Source organism: Triticum aestivum, chromosome 2A, assembly GCF_018294505.1.
Source record: "Triticum aestivum cultivar Chinese Spring chromosome 2A, IWGSC CS RefSeq v2.1, whole genome shotgun sequence".
NCBI lineage: Eukaryota > Viridiplantae > Streptophyta > Magnoliopsida > Poales > Poaceae > Triticum > Triticum aestivum.
Window position 1 is genome coordinate 716,091,247 of NC_057797.1, and position 17,918 is coordinate 716,109,164.

The window sequence follows — 17,918 nt, forward strand, 5'->3', positions numbered from 1 at the left end:
TAGGTGACTCTCATTATCAATCGGTAGGTTCAAACACATGTACACATGTCACAGTACAGTGTGGAACTGTTTATTATGCAGTGTACCAAAATTGTCAAGCACTCTACTGTACTATACATAGCTGCTTAGTGTGCATGTCACGACCCCTTTTAAGATCCAAGTGGTTTGTCACGTTTGATAGGTAAGCACCGAATGGTGAGCCATCTCAAAAACAAAGGTAAGCACTTTACCGTGTATCAACTTAAGTAACTTGCGAATCCTGAACTGCACTTTAGTCCTTGCCAAGTTGCCATCCACCCTCGACGAACAGTGACCAACAGTTGTAAGGCAGTTCAACCATCACACGTAACCAACAGTCAAACCCAACAGCTGCGAGCCCTGCCGCACGTGCACGAAGTGGCACGCACGGCTACATATAGCACCACACGGAGCAGTGCAACACATGTCACAGACTCACAGTTCACCATTTTACCTCCTCGAGTTCACCATGGAGATCAGCACGAGCGTGGCAAGGTGCACTCGCATGCCGTGCAGCCTCCAAGCCCTCGTGCCCACGAAGGCGAGGCAGACGCGGCGCCTGACGTGCAAGGCAACCGGCGGCCGCGTCGACCGCCGCGACGTGCTCCTCGGCCTCGGCAGCGCCGCGGCGGCCGGGCTGGGCGCGCAGCGGGGCCGAGGGGCGATTGCCGCGCCCATCCAGGCCCCGGACCTCGGCAACTGCAACCCGCCCGACCTCCCGAACACGGCGCCTGACACCAACTGCTGCCCGACGTCCGGCACCGGCATCATCGACTTCGTGCTGCCGCCGGCCTCCTCGGCGCCGCTCCGCGTGCGCCCGGCCGCGCACCTGGCAGACGCGGAGTACCTGGCCAAGTACGAGCGGGCCGTGGCGCTCATGAAGCAGCTGCCCGCCGACGACCCGCGCAGCTTCGAGCAGCAGTGGCGCGTGCACTGCGCCTACTGCGACGGCGCCTACGACCAGGTCGGCTTCCCGGACCTGGAGATCCAGGTGCACAACTGCTGGCTCTTCTTCCCATGGCACAGGTACGTAACGTACACCACATAATAAATACGCGTTGTTTACACATAACACATGCATGCATCTCCATTTTTGTCAGCTTAGTAATTGCCTAATTGGTCGTCGCGGGTGTGCAGTAAGCATGACTGCATGAGTACGTGTGGGCACCTTTCGTACAGTGCGCCAGCTGAACGTGCCGTAACTTGTCACAATGTTTGACTTTTTTGGTGCTGCGTGTGTACGTGCAGGTTCTACCTCTACTTCCACGAGCGGATCCTCGGCAAGCTCATCGGCGACGACACCTTCGCGCTGCCCTTCTGGAACTGGGACGCGCCGGACGGCATGACGCTGCCGGCGATCTACGCCAACAGGTCGTCGCCGCTCTACAACGAGAGGCGCAACCCCGCCCACCAGCCGCCGTTCCCGGTCGACCTCGACTTCAACGAGATAGATGTCATCATCCCAACAGACGAGCAGATCGACCAGAACCTCAACATCATGTACCGCCAGATGGTGTCGGGTGCCAAGAAGACTCGGCTGTTCATGGGGCAGCCGTACCGCGCCGGCGACCAGCCGGACCCTGGCGCGGGCTCCGTGGAGAACGTGCCGCACGGCACGATGCACACCTGGACGGGCGACCCGGCGCAACCCAACAACGAGGACATGGGCAACTTCTACTCGGCGGCGCGCGACCCCATCTTCTTCGCGCACCACGGCAACATCGACCGCCTCTGGCACGTCTGGCGCGGCCTCCGCCCCGGCAACGCCGACTTCACCGACACTGACTGGCTTGACACCGCCTTCCTCTTCTACGACGAGGAGGCCCGCCCCGTGCGCGTCCGCGTCCGCGACTGCCTCGACCCGGCCGCCATGGGGTACGCGTACCAGGACGTCGGCCTGCCGTGGCTGAAAGCCAAGCCGGCCAAGAGATCCCGCAGGACGCCGGCGCCCGCCGCGGGCGCGCTCCCGGCGACGCTGAGGGAGACCGTGCGGGTGACGGTGACAAGGCCCCAGGTGTCGAGGAGCGACAAGGAGAAGGAGGAGGCGGAGGAGGTGCTGATCGTCGAGGGGATCCAGGTCGCCGACCACTTCAAGTTCGTCAAGTTCGACGTGCTGGTGAACGCGCCCGAGAGCGGAGGCGATGCCGCGTCGGGGTACTGCGCCGGCAGCGTCGCGATGACGCCGCACATGGTCCGGACGAACAAGAAGAAGGGCTCCGTGAAGACGGTGGCGAGGTTCGGCGTCTGCGACCTGATGGACAACATCGGGGCAGACGGCGACAAGACGGTGGTCGTGTCGCTTGTGCCCAGGTGCGGCGGCGAGCTGGTCACCATCGGCGGCGTCAGCATCGGCTATACCAAGTGAAGCACCGCCACCGTATATACCGTGTGGTGTATATCTAAACAAGTCGCTCATGAGCGATCGTTGCGTGCTTTACGTCACGTATGTCTAGCGTATATTGCGCCGTATGTTACGTGCATCTACTGTGCTTATATTGCAGCGTATGTCTAGCGTATTCTAATAAGAACAATTGGAACGGTGCACTTTATTGTCCTTACTTCATATATAGTACTCATGTTACAAGTACATTAATCCCACTATTTTCTTAAAGTTCCTGCAAAAAAATGCATCTGTGACATTGCCCGTAAAAATAGATTTTATTTTAGGCAAGCCAGTGAAATTAGATGTGCGGGTTAGAAGAGAGAGGATTTTCTAACGGAGCCAGTTTCTACCGGTGTCCTGCTAGCTTGAAGTGCGCTTTGTGTGTACGTACACATATCACATATGAAGTATTTGATTCATTTCTTGATTATATATGTGATTTCTTCTTTTTTGTTGGGACCCACACACTGTTTAGGAGCAGGACCTTATTGCAATCAAAACATTTTGTTCTTTTAACCCACGGTCCATCCATCCATACCTTTAGTATCCTTAGTCTCGTGCTTCAGGATTTGCCGTCCTTCCACGTCATCGACAATCTTTTGGCATTTCTGAAGAACACGTTCTGCGCTGGCGGCTTGGCATTCTCAGCCTCCAAGTCAGATCTCATCCACGACCATGAGGAGAGCACCGACTATGAGTTCTCTTCTAAGGGAAAGGAGCCCGCGTGTGACCACAGGGAGACACCCATGATGTCTTTGCATGTGGCTCTTTCAAGGGGGGGATTAAGAACTCAAGATCACCTCGGATGACATGTCTTAGAGTAACTCTAGCAGAACCCGCAAAACGCTGGTCCGTAAAACGCGTTTGCAGTTCGCGCAAAACAGTTTTTGCGGGCCGGCGCGGGCTGGCACAGATGCAGACCCCGCAAACGGATCTGTAAAAAAATTTATTCGCGGAATATGCTTTTTTACGGGTCGGCTATGCGGGTTCTGCTCGAACACCACCGTGATGACCCGCAAACAGATAAACTGCAAATCTCGCATTTGACATAGGATTTCACAAACAAGTTCAAATTCAAATGACACAAACAGTTTTACGCGAAATAGAAGCCAAGTTCATTACGGCTAACGCAAAAGAGGGCCCTGCAAAAGGTTTGCGCCCATGTCCGGCATCATCTTAATCGATCTTCACTCCGCGCCATCGAGTCCACCTTGGAGTTCATTGGCGCCTCCGAATCCACCTCCGGCGCTTGTTCCAACTCCCGCACTGAAATCATCCACATTGCCACCATATGCAGCGGAGAAAATATCAACGGAACTGTAGCACGAATTGGCCGACACCACCATTCTTCTCTTCAAGATTTCCCTCCTTGCCATATCATGCCATGTGTTGGTGAGGTCGTCCATGTCATTGCGATTCATTGACACGATCTTGTTCTCTTCGGCGAGCAACATGGACATTGATTTGTTTTCGGCGGCTCGTGCTCTTCTCTCCTCGATGGCAGCTTTGCGCATCCCCTCTTCCTTGAGCAACTGCCACTTTTCTTGCTTCTCCTTCGCCTTCTTCTCAGCCAACTCTTTCTTGATCTTCAACGATTTCAACAACATCAACTCGTTGGATTGCAACATGGCATCAATCTTCTCCCTCAAGCTTGATACTTGTTGCTCTCTCTTCATCTTCTCCTTGGTCTTCTTGTCATCATCGGGCTTGTGCAAATTTCTTGGGCCATCATCATCCTCATCTTCATCCATGTTTGTAAGTGAGCCTCTCTTTGGTGGGGATTCTTTGTCGATCAACTTCCACTTCTCGCACTTTTGGAGCAACTCCCAACAATGCTCTAGTTTGAAAATTTTGCCTTCCGAAGCTTCCATGTCCTTGTATCTATGTTGAGCAATGTTTTCCTACACAATGTGAACAAAGTGATCCAATCACTTCTCATGATGCAATATGATGATGCACAATTTGAACAAAGGCAAAACAAACTCACATGGTCGGACTCCACGGTGCCACTTGGAGGTGCATTGCATACTTGCTCCAAGCAAGCTGCCCAACGGCTGCACATAGGCTTGATATTCTCCCAACGCCCTTGAAGCGACCGAAATGTGCGTGGACTCCTATTGGGATACTTTGCCATAATGCGAAAGTATTGATCTTCGATCCTTTGCCAATATCTCTTGGAAGTTTGAGATGTACCCGTGCATGCATCAAGAGACACCGCACTCCATGCTTGAATCAAAGCTTGATCTTCCAAGATCGTGTAGTTCTTCGATCTTATGCTTTTCCCAGTTTTTGCTTGCGATTGCTCAAACGCTTCTGCTTCGATCTCCTCCAATTCGTCCGCACAACCATGATCATCCATGCCGGCCTTCGTTTCATTGTACTCGAATGGTTCGAAAAGGGCTTGATCAATGTCAACCGCGTTCATGTCCAATAAGTTCATGAACTCGGTTGTTCCATTGTTCGAACCACTGCTGTAGTGAACGATAATAAGTCACGCTCTATCGAGAATAATGGTGAAAAATGAAAGGGAATCGCCAAGACCGAAGGCGCATACCTTCCGGCCATTTCGTCGAACACCTCGCTTGCAGGGGGAGCGGCACCGTTGAACGGCGCCGGAGCACCTCCTTGCGGTGGGATGGAGCGAGAGGTTGAAGAAGGTGGCTTCTTTGAAGCTGGAACCTTCCTTCGCTTTACGCCCGCGACCTTGCCGACCTTCGCCGCCGGCCGGGATCGCGCTGCCGTGTTGGCGCCTGGAGCGCGGGCCATCGCGGCGGGGGCAGTCAGATTCCCGCCCTGCACGACAACGTTGCCCTGCCGCTTGTGTGCAGGCGCGGCTTAGGCTTGGGCGACGGCGGCGGGGCCAACTTGGCCGGCGACGAGATCCGCCCGAGCGGAAGGGGCGTGGTCGACCTCGATGGTGACGGGGGATAGTAGGGGGTCGTCCATGGCGGCGATGGACGGCCGGGGAAGAGCAGTCGGAGCTTGCGGAGTGGGGGCAGTGGTGGAGGAGGGTGCGGGGAGCGGGAAGGCCGCGTGGAAATGTCCCTCCCACCAAATCTCGCGCGGGATAGGGGTTGAGCTCGGGTCGGCCTCCCAGCCCGTGAAGATAGAGGTTGGGGGAGAAGAGTTTCCGCCCCCGCAAAAAAAATTGCGGGCCGGGGCGGGATGCGGGGTCTGCTCGTGTAGATATTCTGGCTCCGACCCGTAATTTGGCGGTTATTTTGCGGGCCGGGGCGTTTTGCGGGGTCTGCTAGAGTTGCTCTTACTTATTAGCCTTACTTTTTTTGAGACAACTGGGCCATTCTATTCTAGTGTCATATGCCTTGCGATGTTTAACTTTATCTTTTTAATTTCAATTATGCATAATGTGATGTTTAAGTATGAACTATCCATTTCAATTTCATCAATACCAATTTCACGAACTATATTTTGGTTTTTAATTCATAGTTAACATATTTGCCTTGTTTATTTCAGTTATGCACAATGTGAAGTTCAATTATGCAGTGTGATGTTCAAGCATGAACTGTGCAGTTCATTTCACCAATACCAGATACAATTGCTATGTTTGGTTGTTGTTAAGCCTGTTGTAGTAAACACATCTACCCATTTTTGACTTTGTTACTTTACTACCGTGTTAACTCTTCGCAATGAAGCCATCAATGTGAGCTGTTGTTCTTTAACATAGCTATGTTTGGTGGATGTTAATCATGTTATAGTTAACATACCTTTCCATCTACTTACACAGAGCCACAATGGGCGATGTTGTTGTTTACCATCGAGGTTAGTTGCATCTATGTATTATATCACATCATTATGCAATTGCAGTTTAGCTTATAACATTTAATTGATGCTTGTAGGCACATATGCTAGAGGCATAGATCCACGCTTCGGGCATTTTTACGTATGGGGTAATGAGATATTCATGAACTAGCATCAAGTGAGGAAACTAAGAAAGATTGTTAGAAGAAACAGACGGGTGATGGGAATTAAACTCTTTGTTTACGCTTTATCCAAGACAATAGTGAATTTTAGGATGGTAAGAAATTTGTTGCCTTATTTTTTTTGGCCGTAATGAACTATTAGACATAAATAACTGAATATTTTTTGTTTTCAATGGTTTTCAAAGCAAATTACTCAAGATTACCTCGCAAACTACATGATCGGTGCAGACGCAACAAAAATTAAAGTATATCATCTACACTACCATGATAATGGTCTAGAAGTCTTCCTAAAGGCGGTGAAGGATGGGTGAGCGGTCATCACAAGAGGTTGGACTAAAGTTGTGCGCGCCTTCAGCATTGAGTAGTGTACAATATGGGCATTCCGCTTCTTCACCTTCTCCAACACCCCAAATGATTTTTGCCTCTCTCTTTACTGTCTCTAATACTATTGTCGTTCATCATTATTATTCCATCGCTTAATTATGTAAATCTTGAACATATTGTACTACGATTTTGATTTCTGCATTTGGTTGTTTAACAATTGTAAATAGGGTATGTACGATGGATATGAGATATGTGAATGCCGCAATTTATAATTCAAATTTTGGAAAATTTCAATTCAAATTCTAGAGAATTATAAATTGTAGGGAATAAATTTTTGGGTAAAAAGTAGCTGTGCAATAGGTCATTATGGTCCACACAATTACTAGAATAAAACCATATGTAATGAAAATCTATAGCACATACATTTCGCTCACGAATAACTTGTGTGATTATCCACAAAAGAACATACGTTTCTGTCCCTTAAAACGTGTGTGCTGACGACTCATCGGACATGGTGCACTATTGAAGAGAGTGTGTATGTGTGCTAGAAACATCTTCGCACACACCGGGGGTGATAGCAATAGCACCGCACACACTTTGTAGTTCTTCATATTGTGTGATATTGTTCGTATCGCAAACAGCGCGGCAGATTAAATGTTTGTGATAGATATATTTTACACACGCGCCACTGTAAGTGCATCTAGTGCCACCCCTAGTTGGTTTTGGAGTATTGAAGACAAACCTGGTTGATGGACTAATGTGTTTGTGAGAATTGCAGGATAACACAGGTAGAAGTTCCTCATTGATTCAGTTTTCCTATCGGAGATGACCCCTAAAAATGTATGAAGACATTGAAGACAAAGGTGGTATGTGAATACATTCACATTAAAGACTATGACAAGAGAAGACATCGCGTGAAGACTATGGAGCGCGAAGACTTAGTTATTTCGTCGTTTCCTTTTCTTCTTTGTTGAGTCATAGGAACCACCGTACTGTTAAGTGGGGTCCAAGTGAACCAGTCAGAATGACTGAAGTGATGCTTAACCAAAATCCTATGTCTTCGAACAAAGACAATGAGAGCAAATCTTATCCAGAGTTGGATAAGTCAGCTTTGCTTGTAGCCCAAGTAAAGTTGTTGTGTGTGTTTGAAATCTGACCGTTGGAACACGTGTCAGTTCCTTAGTGACCCAGGGTCATTTCGGACAAATCAGGTCGGGTTGCCTAGTGGCTATAAATAGCCCACCCCTTACACCATAAATTGGTTGGCTGCTCAGAGTTAGTGCACGGCTTTTGTCGTTTGAGAGCAACCCACCTCGAAGCCTTTGAGAGAGAAATCTTTGCGAGGACAAAGCCCTAAACATCCAGAGCCAAAGAGTGTTAGGCATCACTGAAGTCTTCCTGTCTGTGTGATCTGAAGACTTATTACACCTGAGGACTGTGAATCCTCTAGCCGGTTAGGTGTCGTGTTCTGAGCATCCAAGAGTCATTTTGGATCGCCGGTGAACGAAGTTTGTGAAGGTTTGGAAGTCTCCCTTGAAGACTTACTAGAGTGATTGGGCGAGGACTGGGTGTCCTTAGCTCAAGGGGAATAAGGTGAAGACGTGGTCTTCTGAGTTAAATCTCAACCTCCCTAACCAGACGTACAGTTGTCACACCAACTGGAACTGGTCCAACAAATCATTATCTTCAATGAGCTACTGATTCTATCCTTCCCATCTCTTTATTTGCAGTTGGTCCTTGTGAAGTCATTGCCTGTTTGCATTATCTTTTTGTCTTCACTGAGTGACCGCTTGTTCTGATTGGCTTCATACTATCTTCCATCCTGATCCACACCGCCTAGCTGCTATTAGTCTTTATGCTTTCACTTCATTGAATACTTGACTATGGGTTGCCTAGTGTAGTCTACCTTCCTCTGCATGGTAATAGGTTTATTTCTATTGTTTGTCTTCGAAACTTCCATGTTTTGAAGGCTTTCATAAAAACCGCCTATTCACCCCCCTCTAGTCGATCACTAGCACTTTCAATTGGTATCAGAGCAAGGTACTCGCTTGTTCTGTGTGATTCAGTTTAACCACCTGGAGTTTTAGCTATGTCGATTGCAGGGATAATCAAAGTCTCCGCTGCGTGCCCCGTCTTCGATGGAACTGAATATCCCTACTGGAAGAATAAGATGCGCATGCATCTTGAAGCCATTAATGTCGACCTCTGGTATGTTGTCAAGAATGGCGTTCCCAAGGCTGGTGAAGGTGTCACCGCTGCTGATGTCAGAATTTCGTTCAACTGGATTCCACTGCCAAGAACATCATCTATGGTCATCTGACCAAAGGGCAGTATGGCCGTGTGAGTGCTCTGGAAACATCTAAGCAAGTCTGGGACTGGCTCTCCAAGGTCAACGAAGGCGTCTCAACACAGAGAGATCAAAGGATCAGTGTCCTTCGCAACCTCTTCAACCGCTTCAAGAGAAGCGACAATGAGAATGTTCCGCTCATGTTTGATCACCTCACTGACATCACAAATGAGGTTCAAGCTCTCGGCGCTACTAAGATCACCAAGCATGAAATCGTCAAGACACTCCTGAGATCACTTGACAGCTCGTTTGACACCCTAGCCCTGATGATACAAGAACGCCCTGACTTCAAGAGACTCGATCCGTCTAACATACTTGAAAGGCTCAACACACATGAGTTTCAGCTTTCTAAGAAAAGAGACATCTACGGTCCCAACTATGGCCGAACTCGTGCCTTGAAGGCAAAATCTGTTTCCTCATCTAAAGAAGAATCTGATTGCAGTTCTGATGATCCTGAAGACATTGGAATGGAGCTTGCTATGCTTGTGAAGAAGTTCCAAAAATTCACCAAGAAGAAAGGCTTCAGAAAGTCTTCACGATCCAACTCAAGGAATGATGAAGCTTCTGCTCATGACTACAAGAAGAGAACATGCCACAAGTGCAAGAAACCTGGTCACTACATCTCTGTGTCCGCAGTGGGACAATGAGAACAATAAGAAGAAGAGAGCAAGGAATATGATTCTGACGACAAGAAGAAGAAGAAATACTCAAAGTCTTCTTCCAAATCTTCCTCAAAGTCTTCTTCACACAAGAAGAGCTCATCTGGCAAGGCTCGTGCGTTTGTTGGCAAGGAAATGGATTCAAAGGAGGAATCTGCTTCAGAGGAGGCGGAGGTGGAGTCTGAGGAGGAGTCCGATTCTGCCGTTGTAAGTATGGCTACAGCCTACGTTGCCAAGTCCATCTTCAACACTGAAGACAATGACTTTGTCACCAACGCCGATGCTAATGACAAGGACAACTCCTCTCCCAGCTATTGCTTCATGGCACGCGGTGCCAAGGTGTAGCGACCCGACCTCAGATGGTCAAGTCTCTGTGCTTCAGTGTCATCCCTGGATCGGTAATGCTGACACACACAGTACTCGAAGGATTTATAACAGAGTAGCAATCACACACTTATTACATCAAATATCTCAAGAGAGAACTTATTACAATAATATGTCTTAAGGCCATCTAATACGATAACAGCGGAAGGCTTGGAAGATAAAGTGAGTCCATCAACTCCAATGGCATAGCTGAGCTACACGGCAACGACCTAACGAACCTTACTCCTCGTCTGAAAAGTCTGCAACATAATACGTTGCAGGCCGAAAACGGGTCAGCACATGGAATATGCTGGCAAAGTAACACAGTAGAGCCAGAACAAAATAATGCTATCACTATATGCATATATGGCTGGTGGAAAGCTCTGTGGTTTATAGTTTTTGCGAAAAGCCAATTTTTCCCTACAACAAAGGAATAGATTTTAATTTAACTATCATGGTAGTTGAAACATCATTGAGAAGGTTCCTCCAACTCAATCCCAATTAAAGTGATTAACAACCCAACAATATTAATTAAGAGTGATGATATACATGTGATAACCCAAGTACTAGATACTCAAGAATTGTCCATAACTGGGGACACGGCTAACCATGGTAAGATTGTACACTCTGCAGAGGTTTGCACACTTTTCCCCACAAGACTCGATCGCCTCCGTTGGATTTCTCCCACTACATGGTGTTTGAGAAACGGATGACCGAGACACAGTCTTTCAGAAACATTAACTCTCTACTCCGGACAGACCATACCAAACCTACATCCCACTACCTGCTGATCTGCCTCTTCAAGAGCTTCACGTAACTTACTCAACTATGCTAGAGCCCATAATAGCTTGTGGCTGCACAAGGAAGTTTCTAGCATGAATCATCTCAGTTCCCTTTGAGCCTGGGTGGCGGTCCATAGGAAGATCACACGGGTACTCTGGGATTCCAAAAAAACAGGCAACACTGGGTACTCCAGGTGCCTCAATCCACCTAGTTGTTTGATTAAGATTCCACCTTAAGTTGAACCATTAATTAACACGCTCACATCTGTCATGTATTTCACTCAAACCCAAACCACGTCTACGAGCATAGCATAGCATAGTAATATAAGCAACACGTAGAGTAACTCCCAAGGGTTTGAATGTAACAGGGCAATAGGTTCTACCTCATCAAATACTTCCCAACCCACAAGTTAATGACATCCTAATCATGCAATGTTTGAGGATTGGAACTAATGCATAAAAACTGGGTGATAAAGGGGTATGATCAAAGTGTTACTTGCCTTGCTGACGATCTGCGAAACCTAGGGACTCGTAGTAGCACGCTTCGCACTCCGGGTGTTCTATCGCAAGCAAACAATAGCATACATAAGTAACAAGCAATGATGCACAAGCAAAACTCAAACAAAAGAGGTTGACCAGAAGTTTCAACTTAAGAACTCCGGTTCGCAAAAAGAATCAAATCAAACGGAGCAACGAAACTCAAACGGCGAAAGAAAGAAGCTTCATTTACTAATCTGAAACTAGGTCAAATTTTACAGTAGAGAAAACCTGTTTGAGTTGGTTAAGCGGAAATAGGGTTTCGAGACAAAACTCCAGGCGCTTGAATCGCCTGATTCCGACAAACGAGCAAAAAGAAAAACAGAAACTAAGATTGGATCAGAAATCGCGATCAGAGAAAATCACGGAATAAATCCGATAAAAGAAAACTGACGAACAGATTAACGGACAAGCGTTCGTTGGCTGTTTCTAACGGGCGGAGAAACGTTCGTTAAAACGGTCGTTCGGATGAACGTCTGCTAACTAGAAGAACCGAGAAAAAACCGGCGAATCCAAAAAAAACCGGATCTAGGGTTCTAAAAAACCGGTCGGTCTTTATAAAAAAACCAGCGGCGGGGCGCGGCGGCTACCTCCGGCGAGAGGTCCGGTGGGGCGGCGGCTTAGGGGGCGGCGGTGCTCGGCGCGGCAGCGGTGGAGCTTGGCTGCGGTGGCGGCGGCTTGGCGCCGCGCGGGCGGCGGTGGTGTGGTGGGGTGTTGGGGGCGGGGTGCGGTGTATATAAGGGCGGGGCGGGGCGGCTTGGAGGAGGGGGCAAGACGCGGCGGCGGCGGCGCGGGGAAGCCGGCGGCGGCGCGGGGAAGCCGGCGTCGGCGGCCTGGCGTGGCTGGGCCTTAGGCCCAGTCGGCGCGGGAACCCTTTTTTTAAATAATTTCGCCGACCGAAATAAATCCTAAAAAATAAATAAATAAAAATCTAAAAATGCCAAAATAAATTTTCACCGTCCAAATAAAATATTTAGAATGAGATGAACATTTTCTTGGCCCTAAATGCAATTTTGGAAAATGTGCAATTTTTCTAATGCAAACAAAATTGCAATAAAATCCAAATGGAATAAATATTTGATTTTAATATTTTTCCTCCAATATTTCATTTATTTTGGAGAATTCATCTTATCTCCTCTCTTGTATTTTAATATGAAATATTTTTGGAGAGAAAATAATTAAAACCAAAAGTCCTCATTTTCAAGATTTGATAAAGATCAAATTTGAAAACCGGGAAATCCCCAACTCTCTCCGAGGGTCCTTGAGTTGCTTAGGATTTCGAGGATCGCGAGACGAAATGCGAATAAAATATGATATGCAATGATGATCTAATGTATAACATTCCAAATTGAAAATTTGGGATGTTACAAACCTACCCCCCTTAAGATGAATCTCGCCCTCGAGATTCGGGTTGGCTAGAAAATAGGTGCTGGTGGTCTTTGCGAAGATCATCCTCTCGTTCCCAGGTGGCTTCGTCCTCGGTATGGTGGCTCCACTGAACTTTACGAAACTTGATAACCTTACTTCGGGTGACTCTGCTGGCAAACTCAAGAATCTCAACTGGTTTCTCCTCATAAGTCAAATCACTGTCCAACTGAATCGCCTCCAGGGGTAATGTATCTCTTAGCGGTATATCTGCCATCTCAGCATGACACTTCTTCAGCTGTGAAACGTGAAACACGTCATGAACTCCTGACAATCCCTCAGGTAACTCCAACTTGTAGGCAACTTCTCCCATCCGTTCCAAAATACGATATGGTCCTACAAATCTCGGGGCTAACTTTTCCTTAACTCCAAAATGTTTCACTCCTCACAAGGGTGATACTCGTAGATATGCTCGATCTCCAATTTAATAGGTTACCTCCTTGCGTTTTGAGTCAGCATAACTCTTTTGCCTGGACTGAGCAATCTTCAGTCTGTCACGAATCAATTTAACCTTCTCCTCAGACTCCTTAATCAAGTCTGGTCCGAACAACTGTCGGTCTCCTACCTCGTCCCACATTAACGGTGTTCTGCATCTTCGTCCATACAGGGCTTCAAACGGTGCCATCTTCAAACTGGCTTGATAGCTATTGTTGTAGGAAAACTCTGCGTATGGCAAATTGTCATCCCAACTAGATCCATAATCGAGCGCACAGGCTCTCAACATGTCCTCCAAGATTTTGTTGACTCTCTCTGTTTGTCCATCCGTCTGCGGGTGAAATGCTGTACTAAACTCCAATCTCGTTCCCAGGGTCTGGTGCAACTGGTGCCAAAACTTTGAGGTAAACTGTGTTCCTCGATCTAATACGATGGTCCTCGGAACTCCATGCAGACATACGATCGTGGACATATATATCTTGGCCAACTTTGCACTCGTATAGGTGGTTTTCACTGGGATGAAGTGGGCTACTTTGGTCAAGCGATCAACTACTACCCATATGGAATCATATCCTGCTTTGGTCCTGGGCAATCCGGTGATAAAGTCCATGCCCAGTTTATCCCACTTCCATTCGGGTATCGGCATAGGCTGTAACAGTCCTGCTGGCTTCTGATGCTCTGCCTTCACGCGTTGACATACATCACATACGGCTACATACTCGGCAATATCCTTCTTCATACCGGTCCACCAGAAACGTTCCTTCAAATCCAAATACATCTTGGTGTCTCCGGGGTGTATCGAGTATGGTGAGTCATGGGCCTCTTGAAGTATTAACTTCCTGATCTCCTGGTTATTGGGCACATAAACTTGGTCCTCAAACCATAGGGTATCGTGCTCATCTTCATGAAAACCTTTGGCCTTTCCTTTGCTCATCTTCTCCTTTATCTCAGCAATCTCCTTGTCCTCTTTCCGGGCTTCCCAAATCTTGTCCAGCAATGTCGACTGGACCTCCATTGTTGCGATAAATCCTCTAGGAACAATCTCCAATCGAAGTTCCATGATTTCCTCTGCTAATTCCTTTGGCAGTCCCTTGCTTTCAAGGATATTAGAATAACTCTTCCGGCTCAAGGCGTCTGCTACGACATTGGCATTTCCTGGATGATAGTGTAGCTTCATGTCATAATCCTTTATAAGTTCCAACCATCTCCTCTGTCGAAGGTTCAGGTCCTTCTGGGTGAAAATGTACTTCAAGCTCTTATGGTCCGTGTACACATCACAACAGTTTCCAATAAGGTAATGTCTCGAGGTCTTCAATGCATGTACTACGGCTGCTAGCTCCAAATCATGCGTGACATAGTTTAACTCATGAGGTTTTAGTTGTTGTGAGGCATACGAAACAACTCTCACGTCCTGCATAAGCACACATCCAAGTCCTAAGCGTGAGGCATCGCAGTACACTTGGAACTCCTTATGTATATCTGGCAGTGTTAGCACTGGCGCTGTAGTCAAACGTTTCTTCAATTCCTGGAAACTTGCCTCGCAATCTTCTGTCCATTTAAACTTAGTATCCTTCTTCAACAGTTCAGTCATTGGTTTTGCAATCTTGGAAAAATTCTTGATGAATCTCCGGTAGTATCCTGCGAGTCCAAGAAAGCTGCGGATCTCGCTAACTGAAGTGGGTGCCAACCATTCAGTGACTGACTGAATTTTGATGGGGTCAACTGCTATACCTTCTCCCGATATAACATGTCCAAGGAACCCGACTTCCTTCAACCAAAATTCGCATTTGCTGAACTTAGCATACAACTGGTGTTCCCTGAGTTTCTCGAGAACTAAGCGCAAATGCTCCTTGTGCTCCTCCTCGTTCTTCGAGTATACCATAATATCATCAATAAACACCACAACAAACTTGTCCAAATACTCCATGAACACCTTGTTCATCATGCTCATGAAATAGGCAGGGGCGTTAGTCAGTCCAAATGACATGACCGTGTACTCGTATAATCCATATCGTGTTGTGAACGCTGTCTTCAGTATGTCCTTCTCTCGTATCTTCAACTGATGATACCCCGATCGCAAATCAATCTTCGAAAACACTTTAGCTCCTTGCAACTGATCAAACAGATCGTTGATCATCGGCAGTGGGTACTTGTTCTTAATAGTCACTTCATTTAATGCTCGATAATCAACAACCATCCTCAGGGATTTATCCTTCTTCTCAACCAAAAGTACTGGGGCTCCCCAAGGTGATGAACTTATTCGGATGTATCCTTTCTCCAATAACTCCTTGATCTGTTTCTTAATTTCTTCCAGATCATTTGCGGGCATCCGATAGGGTCTCTTGGATATTGGTCCTATACCTGGCAACAGCTCTATCAAAAACTCAATGTCTCTATCCGGTGGCATGCCTGGTAACTCCTTGGAAAAACATTCGGGTAATCCTTCACTATAGGCACTTCCTCCTGAACAACTCCCGTAAGGGCATTCACCTGACTCCTCCTAGGCACATGCCTAGATACATACTTAATACTTTTTCCTTCCGGAGTGGTGAGATAAATCGACTTACTAGCACAGTCAATGCTTCCTCCATACTTTTACATCCAGTCCATACCCAATATCACATCCAATCCTTGTGACTCCAAGATAATTAGGTCGGACGGAAAAACATGTGTACCAATGGTTAAGGGTATCTGGTCACACCATCGGCTGGCCATATACTCTGCTCCGGGTGAACTTACTAAAAGAGGGGTCCTAAGGGTTTGGGTTGGTAGCTTAAACTTATCCACGAATCCCCTTGATATGTATGAATGCGATGCACCAGTATCGAAAAGAACAAGAGCGGTAAATGACTTAACCATAAACTTACCTATTACCGCGTCCGGCTAGGGATGGCAATGGGTACCCATTACCCACGTACCCTGTGGGTAAAAACCCTATTAGGGTAAGGGTATGGGACAAAAAAATTACCCATGGGTACTTAAATGGGAAACTATCATACCCATCGGGTAGAGAGGGTACGGGTATGAGATTGTATAACCCATGCCCGCGTACCCATGTACCCATCTAAAATGTTAACAGGTGGGTTTTCGTTAATATCCCAATGTATTCATTTCCCCTCTTAATCACGCTAGGTAAAAACTCTAATGTGTATTCAAATTATCTCTATAATTTATCATGATTTCGTGAACTTAAAGTGTATGCATATGTGTTGTTATTTATGATTATGTGTTCTTATTTATCATTTTTATATGTCACTTTATAAGAAAGTATTTTTGTTTATGAGAATATGTTGTTGTTACAATATGTTGTTTAAAATGTGTTGCTATTAATAATGTATGATTATATGTTACTTTTTACAACTATTTTCTACTCAATTGATGTGCTGTAAACACGGGTATTTTTACCCGCGGGTATCCATATACCCTGTCGGGTGACGGGTATGGAAAAAAATTGTACCCTTGACGGGTATGGGTATGGGTGATGGGTAAACTCAGGGCGGACGGGTAAGGGTATGGGGTAGCTCCACCCGTACCCATACCCTGCGGGTGCCATCCCTACGTCCGGCTGCTCTTCAACCTCCTCCACGTTAACGTGGTTCACTTGTCCTTTGTTGAATGGATTTGGCTTCTTCCCAGTGCTCCAATTTCCATTTCCATTCTTTCCTTCAGGGCACTCCATGGCGTAGTGTCCAGTCTTCCCGCACTTGAAACAAGTAACATGACTTAAGTCCCTTTTTGCGGGTGTGGCTGGGTTGGGGCGGTTATGATTATTGTTGGTTCCATTCCCATTCCCATTCTTAGAACCATTATGGTTATGCGATCCTCCTCCAGTGTGGTTGTGACCTCCATGGTTATGAACAAGTCCTCCCGAGTTCGGGGTTAGGCAAGGTTTCTGCTGAGCACCTGAGTTATACTTCTCTTGTCCATACTTCCTCTTGCGGCTCTCAATCTGCTGCTGCTTCCCTTCAATCATAAGAGCCTTATCTACCAACTCCTGGTAGTTGTTGAAGGTTGCTACCATCAAATGCATACTCATCTCATCATTCAGCCCTTCCATAAACTTCTCCTGCTTCGCGGCATCTGTGGCCACATCATCAGGGGCGTAGCGAGATAACTTGCTAAACTCATCCATGTACTGAGCCACAGTACGGTTCCCCTGGCTTAGGTTGCGGAACTCCCGCTTCTTCATTTGCATAGCTTCAGTGGAGACATGGGCCGTGCGGAAAGCTTGCTGAAACTGGTCCCAAGTGACATTGGCTATAGGAAAAGTGGCTATGTAATTCTCCCACCATGAGGCTGCTGGTCCATCCAATTGATGTGCGGCGAAGCACACTCTCTCAGCATCTGTGCAACCTGCGGTGGTCAACTCCCTTCCAATACGGCGTAGCCAATCATCTGCAACTATGGGCTCGGTGCTACTGGAAAACACCGACGGCTGTAACCTTAGAAAACGGGCTAGGTTGTCCACGGGCAGCGGGTTGTTGTTGTTGTTGTTGTTGTTGTTGTTGTTGTTGTTGTTGTTGTTGTTGTTGTTGTTGTTGTTGTTGTTGTTGTTGTTGTTGTTGTTGTTGTTGTTGTTGTTGTTGTTGTTGTTGTTGTTGCCCTGATTCTGAACTAGCAATTGCATCAACGTATTCTATTGTTGGATCAACTAGGTGAGCTCCGATGGGAAGGCAAAACCGGTGTCACGTCTTGGAGGCATCC

The 17,918-nt window shown here is 47.1% G+C and overlaps 1 protein-coding gene across 1 annotated transcript; it reads left to right on the top strand.

The window, feature by feature from the left end:
• Positions 1 to 442: 442 nt before the first annotated feature.
• LOC123191900 (polyphenol oxidase I, chloroplastic) lies at positions 443 to 2,576 on the top strand. The gene is made up of 2 exons (XM_044604454.1): positions 443 to 1,044; positions 1,267 to 2,576. Exons 1-2 carry the CDS (start codon positions 443 to 445, stop codon positions 2,381 to 2,383), a joined length of 1,719 nt encoding a protein of 572 aa, XP_044460389.1. The 3' UTR covers positions 2,384 to 2,576.
• The last annotated feature ends 15,342 nt before the right edge of the window (positions 2,577 to 17,918 follow it).